Genomic DNA, 16,384 nt, shown 5'->3' on the forward strand with positions numbered 1-16,384 from the left:
GACCAGTAACCACCACCGCCACCTGTTTGTGAGCAAAACTGCTAGAAACACAATGGCATGGCTAGAGCCACCAGGGCAGGGCACGGGATGACAGAGTGACTCAGAGAGGACAGCAGAGGGAGCTGTCCCTCTTAATCTCTGCCACAGAATCTTCTACACCTAGCTTGCTCTGTGGTTGGGGATACCAGACTCTCTCCTAAGCAAAGAGCCCAGGGATGGACTTTGCTGAAGAGAGCAGCGTGCTGAGATTTCTTTCCCGATGTGTCCAGTGACCATTTTAGTTCCTGAAGTATGTTAAGAATTTTTCAACTATTTTATACTCTTTTCCCACTTCCAAACTCTTCAGGAAAACGAATCTCTGCTTGAAAGCACCTATGAATGCCCAACTTGATAAAGAAGATCTCTCAAATGTGGACAGACACATCCTGGGGAAAAGGAGCACTTCTGGGTCTGTGAGTTATTTTCCTGATGAAAGAATCAAGTATGACGATCACGAAATCCAACGAGAGGGCCTACAAATTGGTAGTCTGTCTTTCCATCATTCTTTTGTACTTCCTTTCTGGAATGAGAATTTTTTGAGCACCTATAGGAGGACTGTGTTTAGACCACAGTTATAAGCAAAAGTCCATTTCCTGAGGAGCGAAAGAGAAGAGGTTATAGCCCAGAGCTAGCAGGAAGGAAACCAAGGACAGGTTGCGAATGAGCAGGGATCCCAGAGTTGGAAAGGGCTGTGGCCCTGGGTAGCCGAGTCTATAGGTACTTTTCTCACACACAAAGAGAGAAAGGAACAGAAAGACAAACCAGGGAAGAGGAGGAAAATGAGACAGCTTCTACAAAGCCAGTTCTAAGGAACTTGGGAGGATGAAGGTGTAGAAGAAGGGCCTCCCATGTCTCTCCTTCAGGAGGTCACTTTTAGAATTTTCAGGTTGTCAGAATTGTGGTCATGCAGAGGGCAGATTTACAGCTAAAAGCAAACTACAAATTCCAAAATACTGATTTTGACTTAGGTCTGGTCTGTGGGTGGGTATGGAGGAGCTGAAGGGTGTAATTTGTTGGTGGTGTTTCCCGGCACATTCAGCTTTCCAATTGCAATTGGCTTAGACGAATATTCCGGTTAGTTTGCATATTCTAGACGTCTAGGAACAAAAAGTAGGAAGGGAAAGGGTGGTAGGACGATTGAGATGCATCCTGCAACACTGAGGAGACAGACCCTGGAACAAAATAATGAAAGCTTACATGCCAGGCACCTGGTGTGAGTGTGCGTGTGATGTGAGTGTGCGTGTGTTTGGGGGAGTGGAACAGCACAGACGGAAATAAATTAGTCCCTATAGGAATCTGTCTACAGACAACTTATACGGTGAAAAATTAAAACGTGGACCGAACCCATTTGGCGCCTTGGAAGGACACAGTCCTACTTTCTACCGCTTCCTAATTCTGGCTTTGGGGAAATTTTCAACCTGTTTTTCTCATGGGTGAAATGGGGACGCTAACACATCTTTGCAAGGTTTTAGTGAATATGAAATAAGAATGCAAAACACCTAGCATTGTGGCTGTCACAAGGCAATTCCTCAATGTTCGTTAATTTGAAAAGTATCAGGAAATATTAATAAGCTTTATTGTAACCATAAACGGTTTAACTCTCAACCAGGATTCGTTTTCTAAGCCACTGCTGTTCTAAGATGGCTTTTTCCTGCAGATGATTTTAACTTGAGATACGATTCATTCGTTTTAAAATATCCTATAACAAATCTATTATTCCACTGGTCCATTTTCAGCGTATTCCCTAGTTGAACTAGAGTAGTACTCACTGAAATATATTTTTCATTAGTTTGATTTTACCTTAAGAATCCATGCTTATTTACCATGATTATACTTCTACCAAATGGCACCTTTTCACTCAACTTTTATCCTAAAAGCTTGCCTTTTGAATTATTATTGCTCTGGTCCAATTTTTAAGGTTTTGAAGATCTTTTTTTTTTTCCCCCTTTTACTTTGAGTACATCAACTTTGATAAATTCAAGACATTTTTCCTTTGATGGTATATTCTTAAGGGTTCTTCCATTTTTTTCCCCTAAAAAATATGACTAAAATATCATCCTTTTTTATACTGATATTCATATTTGAACAACTGAAGCATCTTTCGGTTCCTATTTTTTATTTCGAAAAATTGGTTACATAGATGGCTTAGATGTAATATTAAATAAGTATAATTAAATTATGACAGAATTTAAATATATTTAGTGAGTTAAACACAAAAATATTTATTGCAGAAAATCATTTTATGAAGCAATCAGAATTTATAAACTCAGTGAATATATTGGTGGACTATGTATATTTTAAGGAAATAAACGTCCAAAGAGATTCCAAACAGTTATAAAATTCAAATAATAGGATAGTTTCCTGCTCAATTTTTCATGTCAGGGCTGCACAGAAAGCCCTGATTTTAAAAAATTTTCATTTAACAGGTGTGCAAACAGATGCAACTTGTTTATTTGATTCCTGCTCTTAAAATTTCACCACTCCCAGAGAGTCTCTGGGTGTATTTATAATATTAAAGTTAAAAAAATTACATAATTTTAGCAGCAAATAAATTCTGTTTCCTTTTTATCATCCAGGCAAAAAATATAATCACGAAACTCTGGAACTGCACGTGCTTTAAATAACTTACTAGTGAGCATCGCTGCGGCAGAAGACTGACATTTAGAAGAAAACGTGTCGGGGTGGGATGCTGTCCCTGTGTCTTTTGAGGGCGCTGTTACATGGCGGTCTTCATGCCAATAACTGATAATGGCAGTGTAACAGGGAATGCAAATATAGTAGTTTTGTACACTTGTATACCGTGTTTATATGTAAAACATGGATTGGTCTCTCCTGCCGGCTCAAATAATGTAAACAATTTTAAAATTAAATTTATTTGTTGATTTCTCATTAATGAAGATACACTAACCATCCCTAAGTCACTTTAAAAGGAAAACCTTTCCCTTTGCTTCTGGATCTAGTTGGCTGTCTGTCACCTCTCCCAAATAAAGCGTCCATAAGGCAAAACCAAGGTCTGGCCAAGTTTGTGTCTGACTTCCCAGCAGTTCTTGCTCCCATCCCCCCATCCTGCAGCAGGTGATAAACATGGCGGATTAACAGCAAGAATTTTGGGGCCAGTCTCCTTGGTTTTGGAGCCTGATTTCACAACTTTAGTAGTTGTGTGACCTAAGCGAGCTACTTGATGGCTCTGTGTCTCATGTCATCATCTGTAAAATATATATTATTTTATACAGAGGTAATAGTATTCAGTTGTTATGAATTATTAAGTTAATATACATAAAGCACTTCGAACAGTGCCCAGCACATAAGCAGTATGTGAGTGTGGGCTTCGCTTCGAGTTTTTGGCTTTCTTTCCTCATCCAATTCTACTGAAGTTGATGGTGTGTATTTGGTCTCTCTGGTGCTTGACCCTCAGCTTTTCCACGGAAATTTCCCCTTGCATTGCAGGTAGGACCTGTGTGCATGTCTCCGTGCCCCCCTTGCCCCAAATTCTCACTAACTTCACATAGTCGACTCCTTTTGCCCTTTCAATCTCACTTCAAATATTCTGGCCCTCCCAGACCAGCTGAAGGCCTCATGCTTCAAGTATTCCTATTTCTCTGATTTTGTAGCTCCAGAGTTATGTGAATATTTAGTACATATGAATTTCCTACTAAAATGCAAGTATCTTGAATGCGGGGTCAAGATCCATTGTGTTCATCACTATAACGTAATCATCAGAGCATCTGGTCCACGGTAGGTATGTAAGAAGTATCTGTTCTATAAATGAAAAAATTAATTTCAGAGCTAAGTCTGAGACTCAACATCAGTGAACACGATTTGCCCAAGATTATACCACTATAAATGACAGAACTATCAGGAGAATTGAATTCTCCTGATTCGAAGTCCTCTACTATTTCCGGGGCGTTAAATCTTTACTTACACAAGTCACACAAAGAACCACATGATTAGTTTAGTGCAGGTTCTAGAATGAAGAGTAAAAGTACAGATCAGAGAGAACAGGGCTATATCTAAGGTAGTTTGGAGGAACTGGGCCCCTGTAAGGAACTGTTATTTAAGATGTGAAGTAGGAGTTAGAATGAGCAAGGGGAGCTGGGCAGAAAGCTCTTGCTAGAAACAACCATTTACACAGTGGTCCAATGAATAAAGCTTGGGGAATAAGAACAGAGAAAAGACCACTGTGATCACAGCGAATGGAATAGGAAGAGGGAGGTTGAGGTTACCCTGAGGGGCAGGGCCAGATGGAGCACGACCTCATGTACCAAGGAAAGAATTTTGTTCCTTCACTAACAGGACAGAATACCCCTGGTGGGTTTTAAGTAGGGGTAACACAAGCAACTCTGCACTTTCATAAGATGATACTGACTGCACCCCGGGAGGTTTGGGAAGGAGCAGACTTAGTAACCGGGGGGACATCAGGGTCAAGACAGAAAGACACGTAAAAGATGATGCTCGGCTGTCCAGCACGATCAACACGGAGAATTGTGGTACCTTTACTGAGACAGCGCCATTAGTACACAGATCGGAAGTGTCATTTTATTATGTATGTAATAAGCTCTCAATAAAGAGTGAGAACTATCGTTGTGTTTGTTTGCTATTGTTACTGATGACTGAACACCAACTGCTCCAACTGAGGGTAATGGTAACTTTTATGGATTTCAGTGGATTTGGGCCTGCGCTGTCGCCCCCACCACGTACACGGGCACTTCTGGACTTGGTGTTTGGAAGAGGGGATCACCTAAGGGGCGAAGGCAACTGAGCCTCAACACGCAAAAGCCTTTTTTACCTCCAATCTGATTTCTTGGGTAGGCGAAGAATAACACAGGAGTGACCCATGAGAAAACAGCCTTCTGTTTTCCTGAATTTCCTTTTCCTCTTCCCAGACTCAAGAAATTTTAGATACGATAATATGACCATGAGCTCCAGGTCTATAATAGCCAACAGATATATGAGGCCATCAATGTTGTATGGGGAGAACAAATCTATAAAATTAGGCTTGATTGGCCTGGGCTGAATAATGGGCGAGTAGAGACAGCTCAAAGGATTGTCCTATAAATTGGGTAAGGAGAGAGTAAGCAAAGAAATCAAGAGGTGTGCTTAGACCATTGATCTTACAGAAGGTATTTTACACCTTACTTTCTGATCTAGATTTTATTCTTATCATATCTTTACCTCGTGGGGGAATGTATCATACTCATTCCCATTGTTTACATAAAGTAAAAAAAAAAAATACAAAAACAAAAGAATGCCTATGGGGATGGTTGGTCGGCAGTACTGACGATATGAGACTGAACCCTGGCGAGCCAGCACTGCCCGAACCAGCATGCAAGGCGCTTGCCGAGCCCTCACACTGTGTGCTCGGCTCCTGCCCACTGCCTTTGTTCCCTCGAGATGCGAGGGAAGCCAAGACCATACATCAGGATTAGCCTCGTGGTGTTCATTAGAATCCCCGTTACCATAATGTTCACCATCCTGTTAAAGAAGTCCCAGGATATACGAGGTGGTTGGCAAATATATATGTGGCCGGCATGATTTAAGCACAATCACTGTAAAGAACATCACACAAACACAGACAGATCAGCACACAGCAAGGGATTTTAACGAAGAGGGAAAGACCTACTGAAGAAGTTTGGCATGGATTTAATTTATATTAGAATACTTACAAAGCTCCTTGAGGTATTTTAATATATTTTTAATTTATACCTTTATTATCATATGTATTAAACTAGGAAAAGCATCTAATATATTTACTTCGACTTTTTAAATTTAAATAAGCACATACACATAGCTTCAAAATGAACCTGTCTTCTTTACTGCTCTGAGTAATTTGTAGTATTGCCTGATTTGGTATAATCTAGCAAGATTGAAGGCCTCCCCAGGGCAGCACAACAAAATGAGCTGGTGGGGATTCACCCGGGCGTTTGCATCTATCCCTCATCACATCAACCACGCCTTGTGTAAATTTACGTCAGAGCGTTAGCTTTTTGACACACGTTGAAAACAAGACAGTTTTATTTGCTATCTAAAAATTCTGAAGAGAATGTTTTCTTCTTCGTATCGTCAGCAATAAGAAGCCTGATTTGAAAGTCAGAGTCTGAGTATTTGAAACAGGTCTCCACCACTCCCCAGAGCTACGTAAACATTTATCATTATATCTGATGTCCATGATATATAAACATATCAGTGTTCTTGGCTCCCTACATCAACCTCAGATACTCAGCTGTAAAACAGGACAGAGTGGTACCTGTCTCAAAAAGCATCCGGTGCCTCGTTACATAGAAAGGACTTCGAGCTGTGCCTGGCACATAGTAAGTGCCCCCGAAACGTTAGCTATTGACATCATCGTTACTATCTTTTTGAAATAGAATCATTTCTTTTGTTCCTGGGCACTTGGACAAGAGCCTACAGAATACATATTTAACTCTCCCCTCTGTATTCCCAGCCTTTTGCCTTATCATTAACATCAGTCTTTCTTACTTTCCATTCAATAAGGGTTTTTTCGGTTCAGTGATTCTCAACCTTTTTTTTTTTTATCAAGTAGGCACCTTTATAACATATTGAAACATACCATGAATTTTCACATGGTGCAATTTATAATTTTAGAATCTTTTAATTAAGAGAATACAAGTAAACAGAGGGATTTAAGGACCCCCTGCAGTAATTCCACAGCCCCTCAGGGTCTTCATTGGTTAAGAACCACTGCTTTAATCAGTGAATCATATATTTAAATTAAAATGGAATTCAGGTTCTTTGCTCAAAGGCCTGTGAGCCCCGGCTGTTTGGCCTCTCTTACCTCGCCCATGACTGCTATGGGTGTCTCTCCCGTTGCCTGAGCAACACGATGTTCTACTAAGTAGAACATATACTCATCGTAGAGTAGACGGATCAGGTGGAAGGAGCCGAAGCTAGCAGCACTGCGTAAGGTCAAGTCCCGAATAACCATTGAGCTGTTGTGAGAGAAGACACACATGCAGCCAACGTTAGTGACCAGGATGAGGGTTCCACCTGCTTTTCCTCCTAAAAGAGGTTCAGTCAGAGGGTCTAAAAGGCTGGTGTAACCACACAACCTGCCAAGGAACAATTTCATTACTGAAAGCAGCCGGCTCAATTCATTTAAACGGGATGGTACAGTGACAGCCCTTAGTGACCAGATCTAGATCCTGATCAGATCTAGACAGGTCTTCACTGGGAAAAACCATCTTATTGTCATAGGTGAGTCTTCTCATTCTATTATTCTCACAGATGGGACCAGAACTACATAAAAAAGATTTTTGAAAGATTGGCAATTCATCACCACCCTAAGAAAAGCAACTCAGAGTGAAAATCTTATTGATGGGTAAACAATGTGTCACCACCTCCCAGTGACAATAACCTTGGATGTACATTTTGGAAGAAATAGGTATTTGTGCCATACAAAGATTACAAAACTTACTAAGTAATGTTCCCAGATGTGGCAATAGAGAATGTACGTGAGTATGTACAGGGATCCCTGCAAATTCTATTAGAAGGCAACTTTGTGAAGTGATTCCAGTTTCTTACTGATGTCCATTTAAATTAAAGTGATTTTCCATTAGAAATGAGTATAATAAAATTAATTAAGAAATGCATATCTTTGAAAAAATGTGAATTTATAAACTATGATACCAAAATATGAATGATATGAATACTAACAATATACTCTATTATATTTAAAATGGGAGGCAGTCTTCAATAAAATGTTGTCCTCACTGAAGATGTGCCAGTCTTGGAGCTTGTCCACGTACCTCAAACCTCCTTAATGTTTCTAACTTAGAGTCAGAGTGCAGGTATGTGTGTGCATATGTGTGTGTTTCTTATCACTCTCATTTCATGTTTTTTTCTAGAGATTTTTGGCCTGGGAGAACTAAAACAGCCATTATATTCTCAGATAGGTGGAAGAGACAGGATCTCACAAATGGAGAGGCTGATATTCCTAAAGCCTGTTTTGCAATGAAGAATTGTAAAATGTCAGGCAGATGGAAAAAGACTGCACTTCTGTTTTCTGTTTCATTGTCAACTTTATTTATGTAGAGGCTATTAATATATCAAATTCTATACATTCAATTTGGCAAGTGGCAGATGATCATGGTGCATCTGAAGCTCTAAACTCTACATTCTGATTCCGGCTCTTTGCTAGATCACTGTCAACTTGAACAAATCATTTCCCTGAGATTGTGTTTCTTCTTGGGTGAAAATTTTTAAAAGCTATATTTTTGGTCTTACCTAACTTACATGATTATTTCAAGGATGTGAAATAAACTTATGAATGAACAGACCACTACTTAAATATAAGTGGTTATAATTATAATATACAGAACTGGAGAAGATGAGCTGCTCTTTCTCAGTTGGTTATAGCAGCAAGAACAGGAGGTTATTATATGATGATGACAGGGGACCTCTCATTAGTGGGTTTATTTATTAAAAAGAAAAAGAAAAAGCAGGAGTTTAGAGTGAGAGAAACTCATGTTAACCACAATGTGACCTTAATTGTAAGCATGCCATTCAACATTTTAAGGTTCAAGGTTAGTATGGGGGTCAAATGAGATAACGTATATGAGATCTTGAAAAAACTACCCATTACTAATTTCTTTGACATTGGCCGTAGCAACATTTTTCTATATATATCTCCTGAGGCAAGGGAAACAAAAGCAAAAATAAACTATTGGGACTACATCAAAATAAAAAGCTTCTGCATAGCAAAGGAAACAATAAAAAAAACTAAAAGACAACCTACTGAATGGGAGAAGATATTTGCAAATGACATATTAGATAAAGGGTAAGTACCCAAAATATATAAAGAACTTATATACTTCAACACACATACACACACACACACACACACACAACCCGATTAAAACATAGGAAGAAGACACAAACAGACATATCTCCAAAGAAGACATCCAGATGGTGAACAGACAAAAAAAGGTGCTCAACATCATTCATCAGGGAAATAAAAATCAAACCCACAATGAGATACCACCTCACATCTGTCAGAATGGCTAAAATCAAAACACAAGAAATAACAAGTGTTGGCAAGGATATGGAGAAAAAGGAACCCTCGTGCACTGTTGGTGGGAATGCAAACTGGGGCAGCCACTGTGGAAAACAGTATGGACGTTCCTTAAAAAACTACAAATAGAAATACCAGATGATCTGGTAATCCCACTTCTAGGTATTTACCCAAAGAATATGAAAACACTAACTTGGAAAGATAGACGCACCCCTTATGTTTATTACAACATTATTTACAATAGCTCAATTATGGAAGCACCGAGTGTCCATCCATCGACAGATGAATGGATAAAGAAGATGTGGTGTATATATACACATTGGACTATTACTCAGCCATGAAAAGGATGACGTCTTGCCATGTGCGATGACATGGATGATCTAAAGACTACAATGGTAAGTGAAATACCAGTCAGAGAAAGACAGACATCATATGATTTCACTCCTACATGGAATTTAAGAAACAAAACAAAGAGACAACCCAAAAAACAGACTCTGAACTATAGAGAACAAATTGATGGCTTTTTAGAGGGGAGGTGAGTGGGGGGGATGGGTGAACTAGGTGATGGGGATGGAGCATACACTCATCATGAGCACTGAGTAATGTATGGAATTATTGAATTATTGTGCGCCTGAAATTAACATAACACTGTATGTTAATTACATTGGAATTTAAAAAATTATCCATTACCACAGTACTACATATATTAGAATTAATAATACCTTCATTATCATATACAGTAGTTCTAGTGAATAATTCCTTAGACTCAGACACCTTAGTGAATACCTCAAGTTCAGAACTCTATAACTACTTAAAAACAGATTCTTTCATTCATACGCCACACATATAAAATTCTTTTTATAATTCTATAAACAGATATAAAATTCTATATATAAATTCTATAAGCAAATATAAAATTCTATATATTTGAAATTAATTATTTTTCTATGGAAAAATCTTAAAAGGCAGAGAAACCTCTACTTAAAAGAGCAAAAGCAAATACAACATGAAAATAATAAAATGTTGCATAATATTTTTACCTATACTCATCTAAACTTGATCATATGAAGTAAATAATTTTGAAAAACCAAGTCAGACAGAAGCAGAATATTTGCTCCTAAATGCATCTCTTGATGAAGACAGCAAATATTTATAATATATCCTAGAGAAGACAAATGGCTAACAAACATCCAAAAATATGAGTCATCTTCAAAACTGTAAAAATTGCAAGTTAAAGTAAAACACCATATATCATTTATCATACTGTAAGAGAGGAGGAGGTCCAGTGTTACAGGGAAGATGGGAAAAGAACTCTCATTTACTGTTTCTAAGAGTATAAATGCATGAAACTGCTTTGTGAAGGGAAATTTGGCAATTATTTATCAAAATTAAAAATGCAGAAAACCTTTGATGTAGCGATTTTAATTCCATAAATTTACACAAATGAACAAAGATAAGCTTTAATTCTAGCAATATTTATACCAGTGAGAAACCAAGAGGGAAAACCAAATATCCATCAGTTATTTATACCAGTGAGAAACCAAGAGGGAAAACCAAATATCCATCAGTTGATGTTGATTAAACAAACTGCAAGTTCGGGCTCATTCATATACGAACGGTATGCAGCAGCTTAAAGAAACGAGGAAAACCAGACATAAAGGTAGTAACACAGAAAGGCGTCTATGATATTATGTCAAGTTAAAGAAGTAAAATATATAGGAGTCTATTTAATAGAACAACTGTTTTAGAGTTGTTTTTTTTTTTTTAAATCTTACCCTTAAGTAAATGGGAATTTATTAGCACTGAGATAGCACACTTCATTAATACAGTGTAAGTCACTTTAAAAAGTTCAAACACTTTTACCAGAATGTGTCTGAAGATACAGGGACAATTTCATGCAAAGATTACAGTATTTTTTTTATCATTGTATTGCAATGCCCCAAACCACCTAAATACTTAAGAATAAGGGGAAAAGGTAATGTGTAAATAATATGTGAGATATACACATAATATTGCATATTGTGAGGACATTAAAAGTAATGTTTCTGAAGATGTTTAATGGCAAGAAATCCTTAAGTTATAACGTTAAATGAAAAATGCCACAGGAAAGATACAGATATGGTAACAACTGGATTCCGATATTCTATCACACTAAAAAACCCCCAATAATTTACCAGTGGTTATTCCCGGGTATTAAAATTATGAATGATGTAAGTATATTTCTTTTTAATTTTTTTTTAAAGATTTTAGTTTTGGGGAGCATGGGTGGTTCAGTAGGTTAAGCGTCCGATTCTTAGTTTCGGCTCAGGTCCTGATCTCACGGGTTGTGGGACGGAGCCCCATGTTGGTCTCCATGCTCAACGGGAGTCTGCTTGGATATTCTCTCCCTCTGCCCCTCCCCTCACTCATGTTCTCTTTCTTTCTCTCAAATAAATGAATAAAATCTTTAAAAAATAATAAAATAAAAAAAAAGATTTTATTTTTAAGTGATCTCTACACCCAACATGGGGCTTGAACTTACCACCCCCAGATCAAGAGTCGCAGGCTTTATCAACTGAGCCAGCCAGGTGCCCTTCCTAGGTATCTGTAATATTTCACAGATTTTCTAAAGTGAGCACATACTGATTTCACTTAAAAAATGTTAACTTTATTTTTTTAAATTTGTTATATTTCTTTTTTTTAAGATTGTATTTATTTATTTGAGAGAGAGAGAGAGTCAAAGATAGAGGAAGAGCAGAGGGGAGGGGCAGAGGGAGAAGCCAACTGACTCCCCACTGAGCAGGGAGGCAGATGGGGTGCTCGATCCCAGGACCCTGGGATCATGACCTGAGCTGAAGGTAGACACTTAACCAACTGAGCCACCCAGGCACCCCTAAAATATGTTTATTTTAATAGATGACATCATGAATATAAAAAACCAATTCTGGGTCAGTTGCGTGTCAATAAATTTTTGCAGGGACAAATATCACAGATATAGGATGAATTACATATAACATATGTATTTTTAAGTTCAAGTTTTAGGCCTTTATATTTCCCTTAAGATAGAAAAATCCTGAAATCATGTTAATGACTAAGGAAAGCATTCATATTGAGTAGCTTTCTGACATTACTATAGACATATACAGAGCCCGTTGTTTTTCTCCAAGAGAATTTACATTCATCCCCTCAATAGAGATTTATTGCATTCCTACTCTGTGCCAGGGTCTTGTTCTAGAACAAGTCAGAGGAAATTCTGGTATCAACAGAGCTCACACTCCAGTAAGAGAAACGGCTGAGAAAAAAAACCACAAGTAGATATAAAGTGAGGTCGTGATAAATCCTATGGAAAAAAAAAAATCAGGGAGAACAGTCAGAGAGTGATGGGGGGCAGGCAATTTAAGTTAGGTTGTCAGGTAAATTCTTTCTGAAAAGGGGACAGAAGTGAGTAGAAACTGGATTGAAGTGAGCCATGTGAACACGGGAGCTTTCCAGGCAGAAGCGAGAGCAAACGCAAAGACTTTGAGGCAGAACCATGCTTGATGTGTTCAAAGAACAGCCGGGAGGCTCGTGCGGCTGGGAGACAGTGAGCAAGGAGAAGAACACACAGTGGGTCTGGGGTCACTACTGGCTGGTCCATGTTGGGTCTTGTAGGCCATGACACGGCCTTGGACTTTATCCTAAGTGTTTTGGAAACTTTTAGACAGGCAATCACCTTATTTCAGCATAAAATACACACGAAATACCAAAATCTGTTGGAAAACAAAACAAACCAATCTGCTGACCTTCCATTATAATCCCTGGTTGTTTTTATCAAATACTGATAAGCATGCCATGAAATTACTGTCGTATGTTTAGAAAAGCATCAGTTGAATTGCATGATTAATGCTGTCTACTTTGGTATCTTCTCTATGTTGGGCCTTTGCCCTACAAGCCAAGTATTAAATAATACAATTACCGGTTTAATTGGAAACTTTTTGTCTGATTCAGACTTCTGCAAGATATGTTGCAAAACAGACTCCACTGGATTTCATGTTGCTAAGTTACCATAAATTCAACTTCTTTTAAAAATCAGAGTTCTCAAGTTAATTCTTTTATAACAGATAAGAGACCCCTTTGTGTATTTATCTTCATCACTAGGGTCTGGAAGCTGAAACATATACCCTAACAAATGATACTCAGTCCACCTCTCTGTGTATTTGGGGATAGGTCACACCCTTCCTAAGAAGAAAGGGGAAAGCGTCACACCTGTGACCCCTATGCAAACTCTCTTTTCAAACAGTGCTTACAGTTGACTCCAAAAGAATATTACTTTCTGGAAGATTCATAAATAGTCCAGTTGTAGGAAAACTACGTTCCCTGCACCCCCTTTCAAGTCACTGTATCAAAGCTCTAAATTTTGTTCTTTAAAAATGGGATGTTTGGATGACCTTCAGAGTGACTCTGGGGAATGCTCTGTTCTGTTAACCACAAAACACGCAAGCTGAGAAATGGCCCACATAACTTCTCCATTTCTGCCCAAGAAAGGTGGTAATATTTTTTCCCACCTCCCGGGGAGCCAACGGTAGTCATTCAAAGCCAGAGCAAGCCGGGAGAGACCCCCGTTTGGAGCAGAGCGTGTCTGCCCATGATTCTCTGCCGGCCCATTTCTCTCTTTGTGTGCACGTAAATATATACACAGAACTTTAGAAATCATGAGATCACCTGGCTTCAGAACACGAAGGGTCTGTGTATGTGACCACCAAATTCTTATTACAATGCCAGACCGTGAAAAAAACAAAAAACAAAAACAAAAAAACCTCTGTAGTTCTGCCTCTCTGATAGTTTGTGAATGCAGTTTTCATTACCCGATATGTTCTTCCGCCTCAGTAAGAAACAGTTCAGATTTTAAAGGCTCTTCCGTTTCTAAGCTCTGGACTTTTTGTACCAGCAGGAGGTATGCACCTGTCTTGAATATGCCTTTCCCTTCTATGGTCCTGAACTATCTGCCTTTGAGTCTTTTTGAAATGAAAGTAATAACCATAATAGTGTCTAATAATAACAAGCCAATTATCCCCGACTCAGAGAGGACGGGGGGCAGGCAAGTGATAATCTACCAGGTTCGTGTATCTGCAGAGAACAAGAAATACAAGCAAGTAATTTTCTCTCCTTTCAAGATACTTGAACAGATCTCTGTGGAGATGGAGGCTTCAGGGGTATATTTCTAAAACGATATCAACTAAATATAGAAGAAAAAACCCACAGGAAGGAGTAAGGGCAAGTCTGACATAACAACATAAGAAAGCACTAGAAGGAAAAAAAAAACACCTTGCATTTTCTGATACAGAGAATGCACGCTGCTTCTGACAGTATAGGTTTTGGGAAAACCAGCTGGTATAACTGTGGTTTCGTCCATCATTCATGAAATGCATAGACCATCTGTATGACTCGTTGTGAAGAAAATGTTTGAATAAAAAAAGTCAAGTCACAGGCAAATGGGAAAATATCTGAAATCTTCTTAAGAAATGTTCCCAAATTAAAATTCTGAATTCTTAGTATTGCCCCGACTGTTGCGGCTTCTTTGAGACACTGTGACAATGTTTTCCAAATCTTCCCCACGTATCCGGGGAAAACCTACATCTCTCATCAAGTCTTTCTCATGAGCTCCCAGATCAAAACCCAGCACTGGCTTCACTGCAGCATACGAGGGGGTCACTGAGTCAGGCAGCATTTTAATAAGGCCCTTCTCAAATCTCATGGGCTAAAGGGATCAAATGTAGGAGAGAGAGAAGCGTGGAATTGCCCCAGCCCAAAACCAAAACAAAACAACAATAATAGAAAGCCCGCAGGCTTTCTTGTCACCGCATTTGACCCTGGGCTAGAGACAGCAGAAAACTATTACGTAAGACCAAGTGAACTTCATTAAGCACATAGAATGCAGCGAGAGCTCTCCTTCAGCTTAATACATAAGAACTGGACGAAATCAAGTAAAATCAGCTCAAAGACAGAAATCGCTTACAATAAAAACCAAAGCAACTATCATCATAATTAAAAGATCTCTGGTTCCATCTTCATGAAGGTGCTCAAAAGAAGATGGAAATTTTACCGTTTGGGCTTCTGGGTTAACAAGCTCTTAAACTCCGTGCCTTATCCATATACCTTCCCTCTGCCCAACCAGCTCTGGACTCACCACTGAAGTCTAGAGGACGACCACAATGTGCCCACAGCCGCAGTACCAAATGTCCCGTGGTCACTACTTTCTGACATGTGCAAGGCTGCACAGGATCTGAATTAGGAACTACCTACACCCCAGATACGGCCTTTATGCCTGAGTCAGTGGGGATATCTTCATCCAAAGAAGCAAAAAAACCAAACTCCCACCACAAGAAAAAAAATGCAGGGTCAAAAATATAACTTAGTTAATTCATGTTATGAAATGAAACCCCATCTCTCAATTTCATCCTATGTATGTATGGTAAGTAGGCCTAGGTACACAGGCTCTGTTTTTAACCCTTGGGGCAGACCTATGATCAACAACTCATCCCGACATTTGATATCCTATGTCACGCCACCTGAAAGGCCTTCTCTTCCGGGGTTCCATGGTGATAAAAACATACATTTATATCTATATTATTTTAGTCAATAAGGGATTCATAGTGCACTGTCTACTAGATTCTTGGTTCTTAAACTGGCTATGTGTTAGAATCACCAGGAGGAAGCTTTCTGAAGACAAAATTTCTGATTCCCTCTATTCCTGATCACCACTGCCCACGCACCAAGAATTTGAACCAGTAGGGTTTGGGGAGGTTCCTGTGATTTTTATTATTTTTACACTAATTCTAATATACAGGCTAGGTTTGGAAACAGTGGTAGCTGATAACATTAAGAAATGAACGAGATGGCTCGAGCACGCGTCACCATCACCTAAAAGACTTCCATAAAAGCACAGATGGCCGGGCTCAAACTCTGCACTTTCTGGGCCTGGGAGATTTGGGGGGGGGGGCGGCGTGAGAGTCCCCTCTTGTAATATGTTTCCAAGTGAAAGTGATGCTCCCGGACTGGTGACCACAGTCTGCACATCTCCCGCACTAAGCGAATCAAGAGGAGAGTGCGGTTAAGTCTTCACAAAAGAAGGCCAAGTAATGTCTGCTTGCAAGCGGGAGGGCACTGGGCCCTTTTCTTACTGTTGCTGAACACGTCACCTAGACTGGCGTCTGAGACGCTCCCACCTGAGAACTCCAGGGCTGCGGGCCAGAGGCTTCGTTTGCCTAACAGGAGAGTTTATCCCCACCCGCCTCCTGCTACGATTCCATGGTGCTGGAATCAACGAGGCGGGCTGAAGGTCATTGCAACGGGGAGTTT

General features: G+C 39.3%; 1 protein-coding gene across 6 annotated transcripts in view; it reads right to left on the reverse strand.

Moving 5' to 3' along the window:
* Positions 1-16,384, reverse strand: part of RFX3 (regulatory factor X3) — a 285,719-nt gene that overhangs the window by 19,221 nt on the left and 250,114 nt on the right. For 5 of the 6 annotated variants that reach the window (XM_040620294.1, XM_040620295.1, XM_040620296.1 and 2 more), the window contains one exon: positions 6,833-6,986. The exons of the other annotated variant lie outside the window; for it this stretch is intronic. In XM_040620294.1, coding sequence (XP_040476228.1) covers positions 6,833-6,986 — 154 coding nt within the window. The remainder of the gene's footprint in view (positions 1-6,832; positions 6,987-16,384) is intronic. 6 annotated transcript variants of the gene reach the window in all.

Source organism: Ursus maritimus, unplaced genomic scaffold (assembly GCF_017311325.1).
Source record: "Ursus maritimus isolate PB19 unplaced genomic scaffold, ASM1731132v1 scaffold_34, whole genome shotgun sequence".
Classification (NCBI taxonomy): domain Eukaryota; kingdom Metazoa; phylum Chordata; class Mammalia; order Carnivora; family Ursidae; genus Ursus; species Ursus maritimus.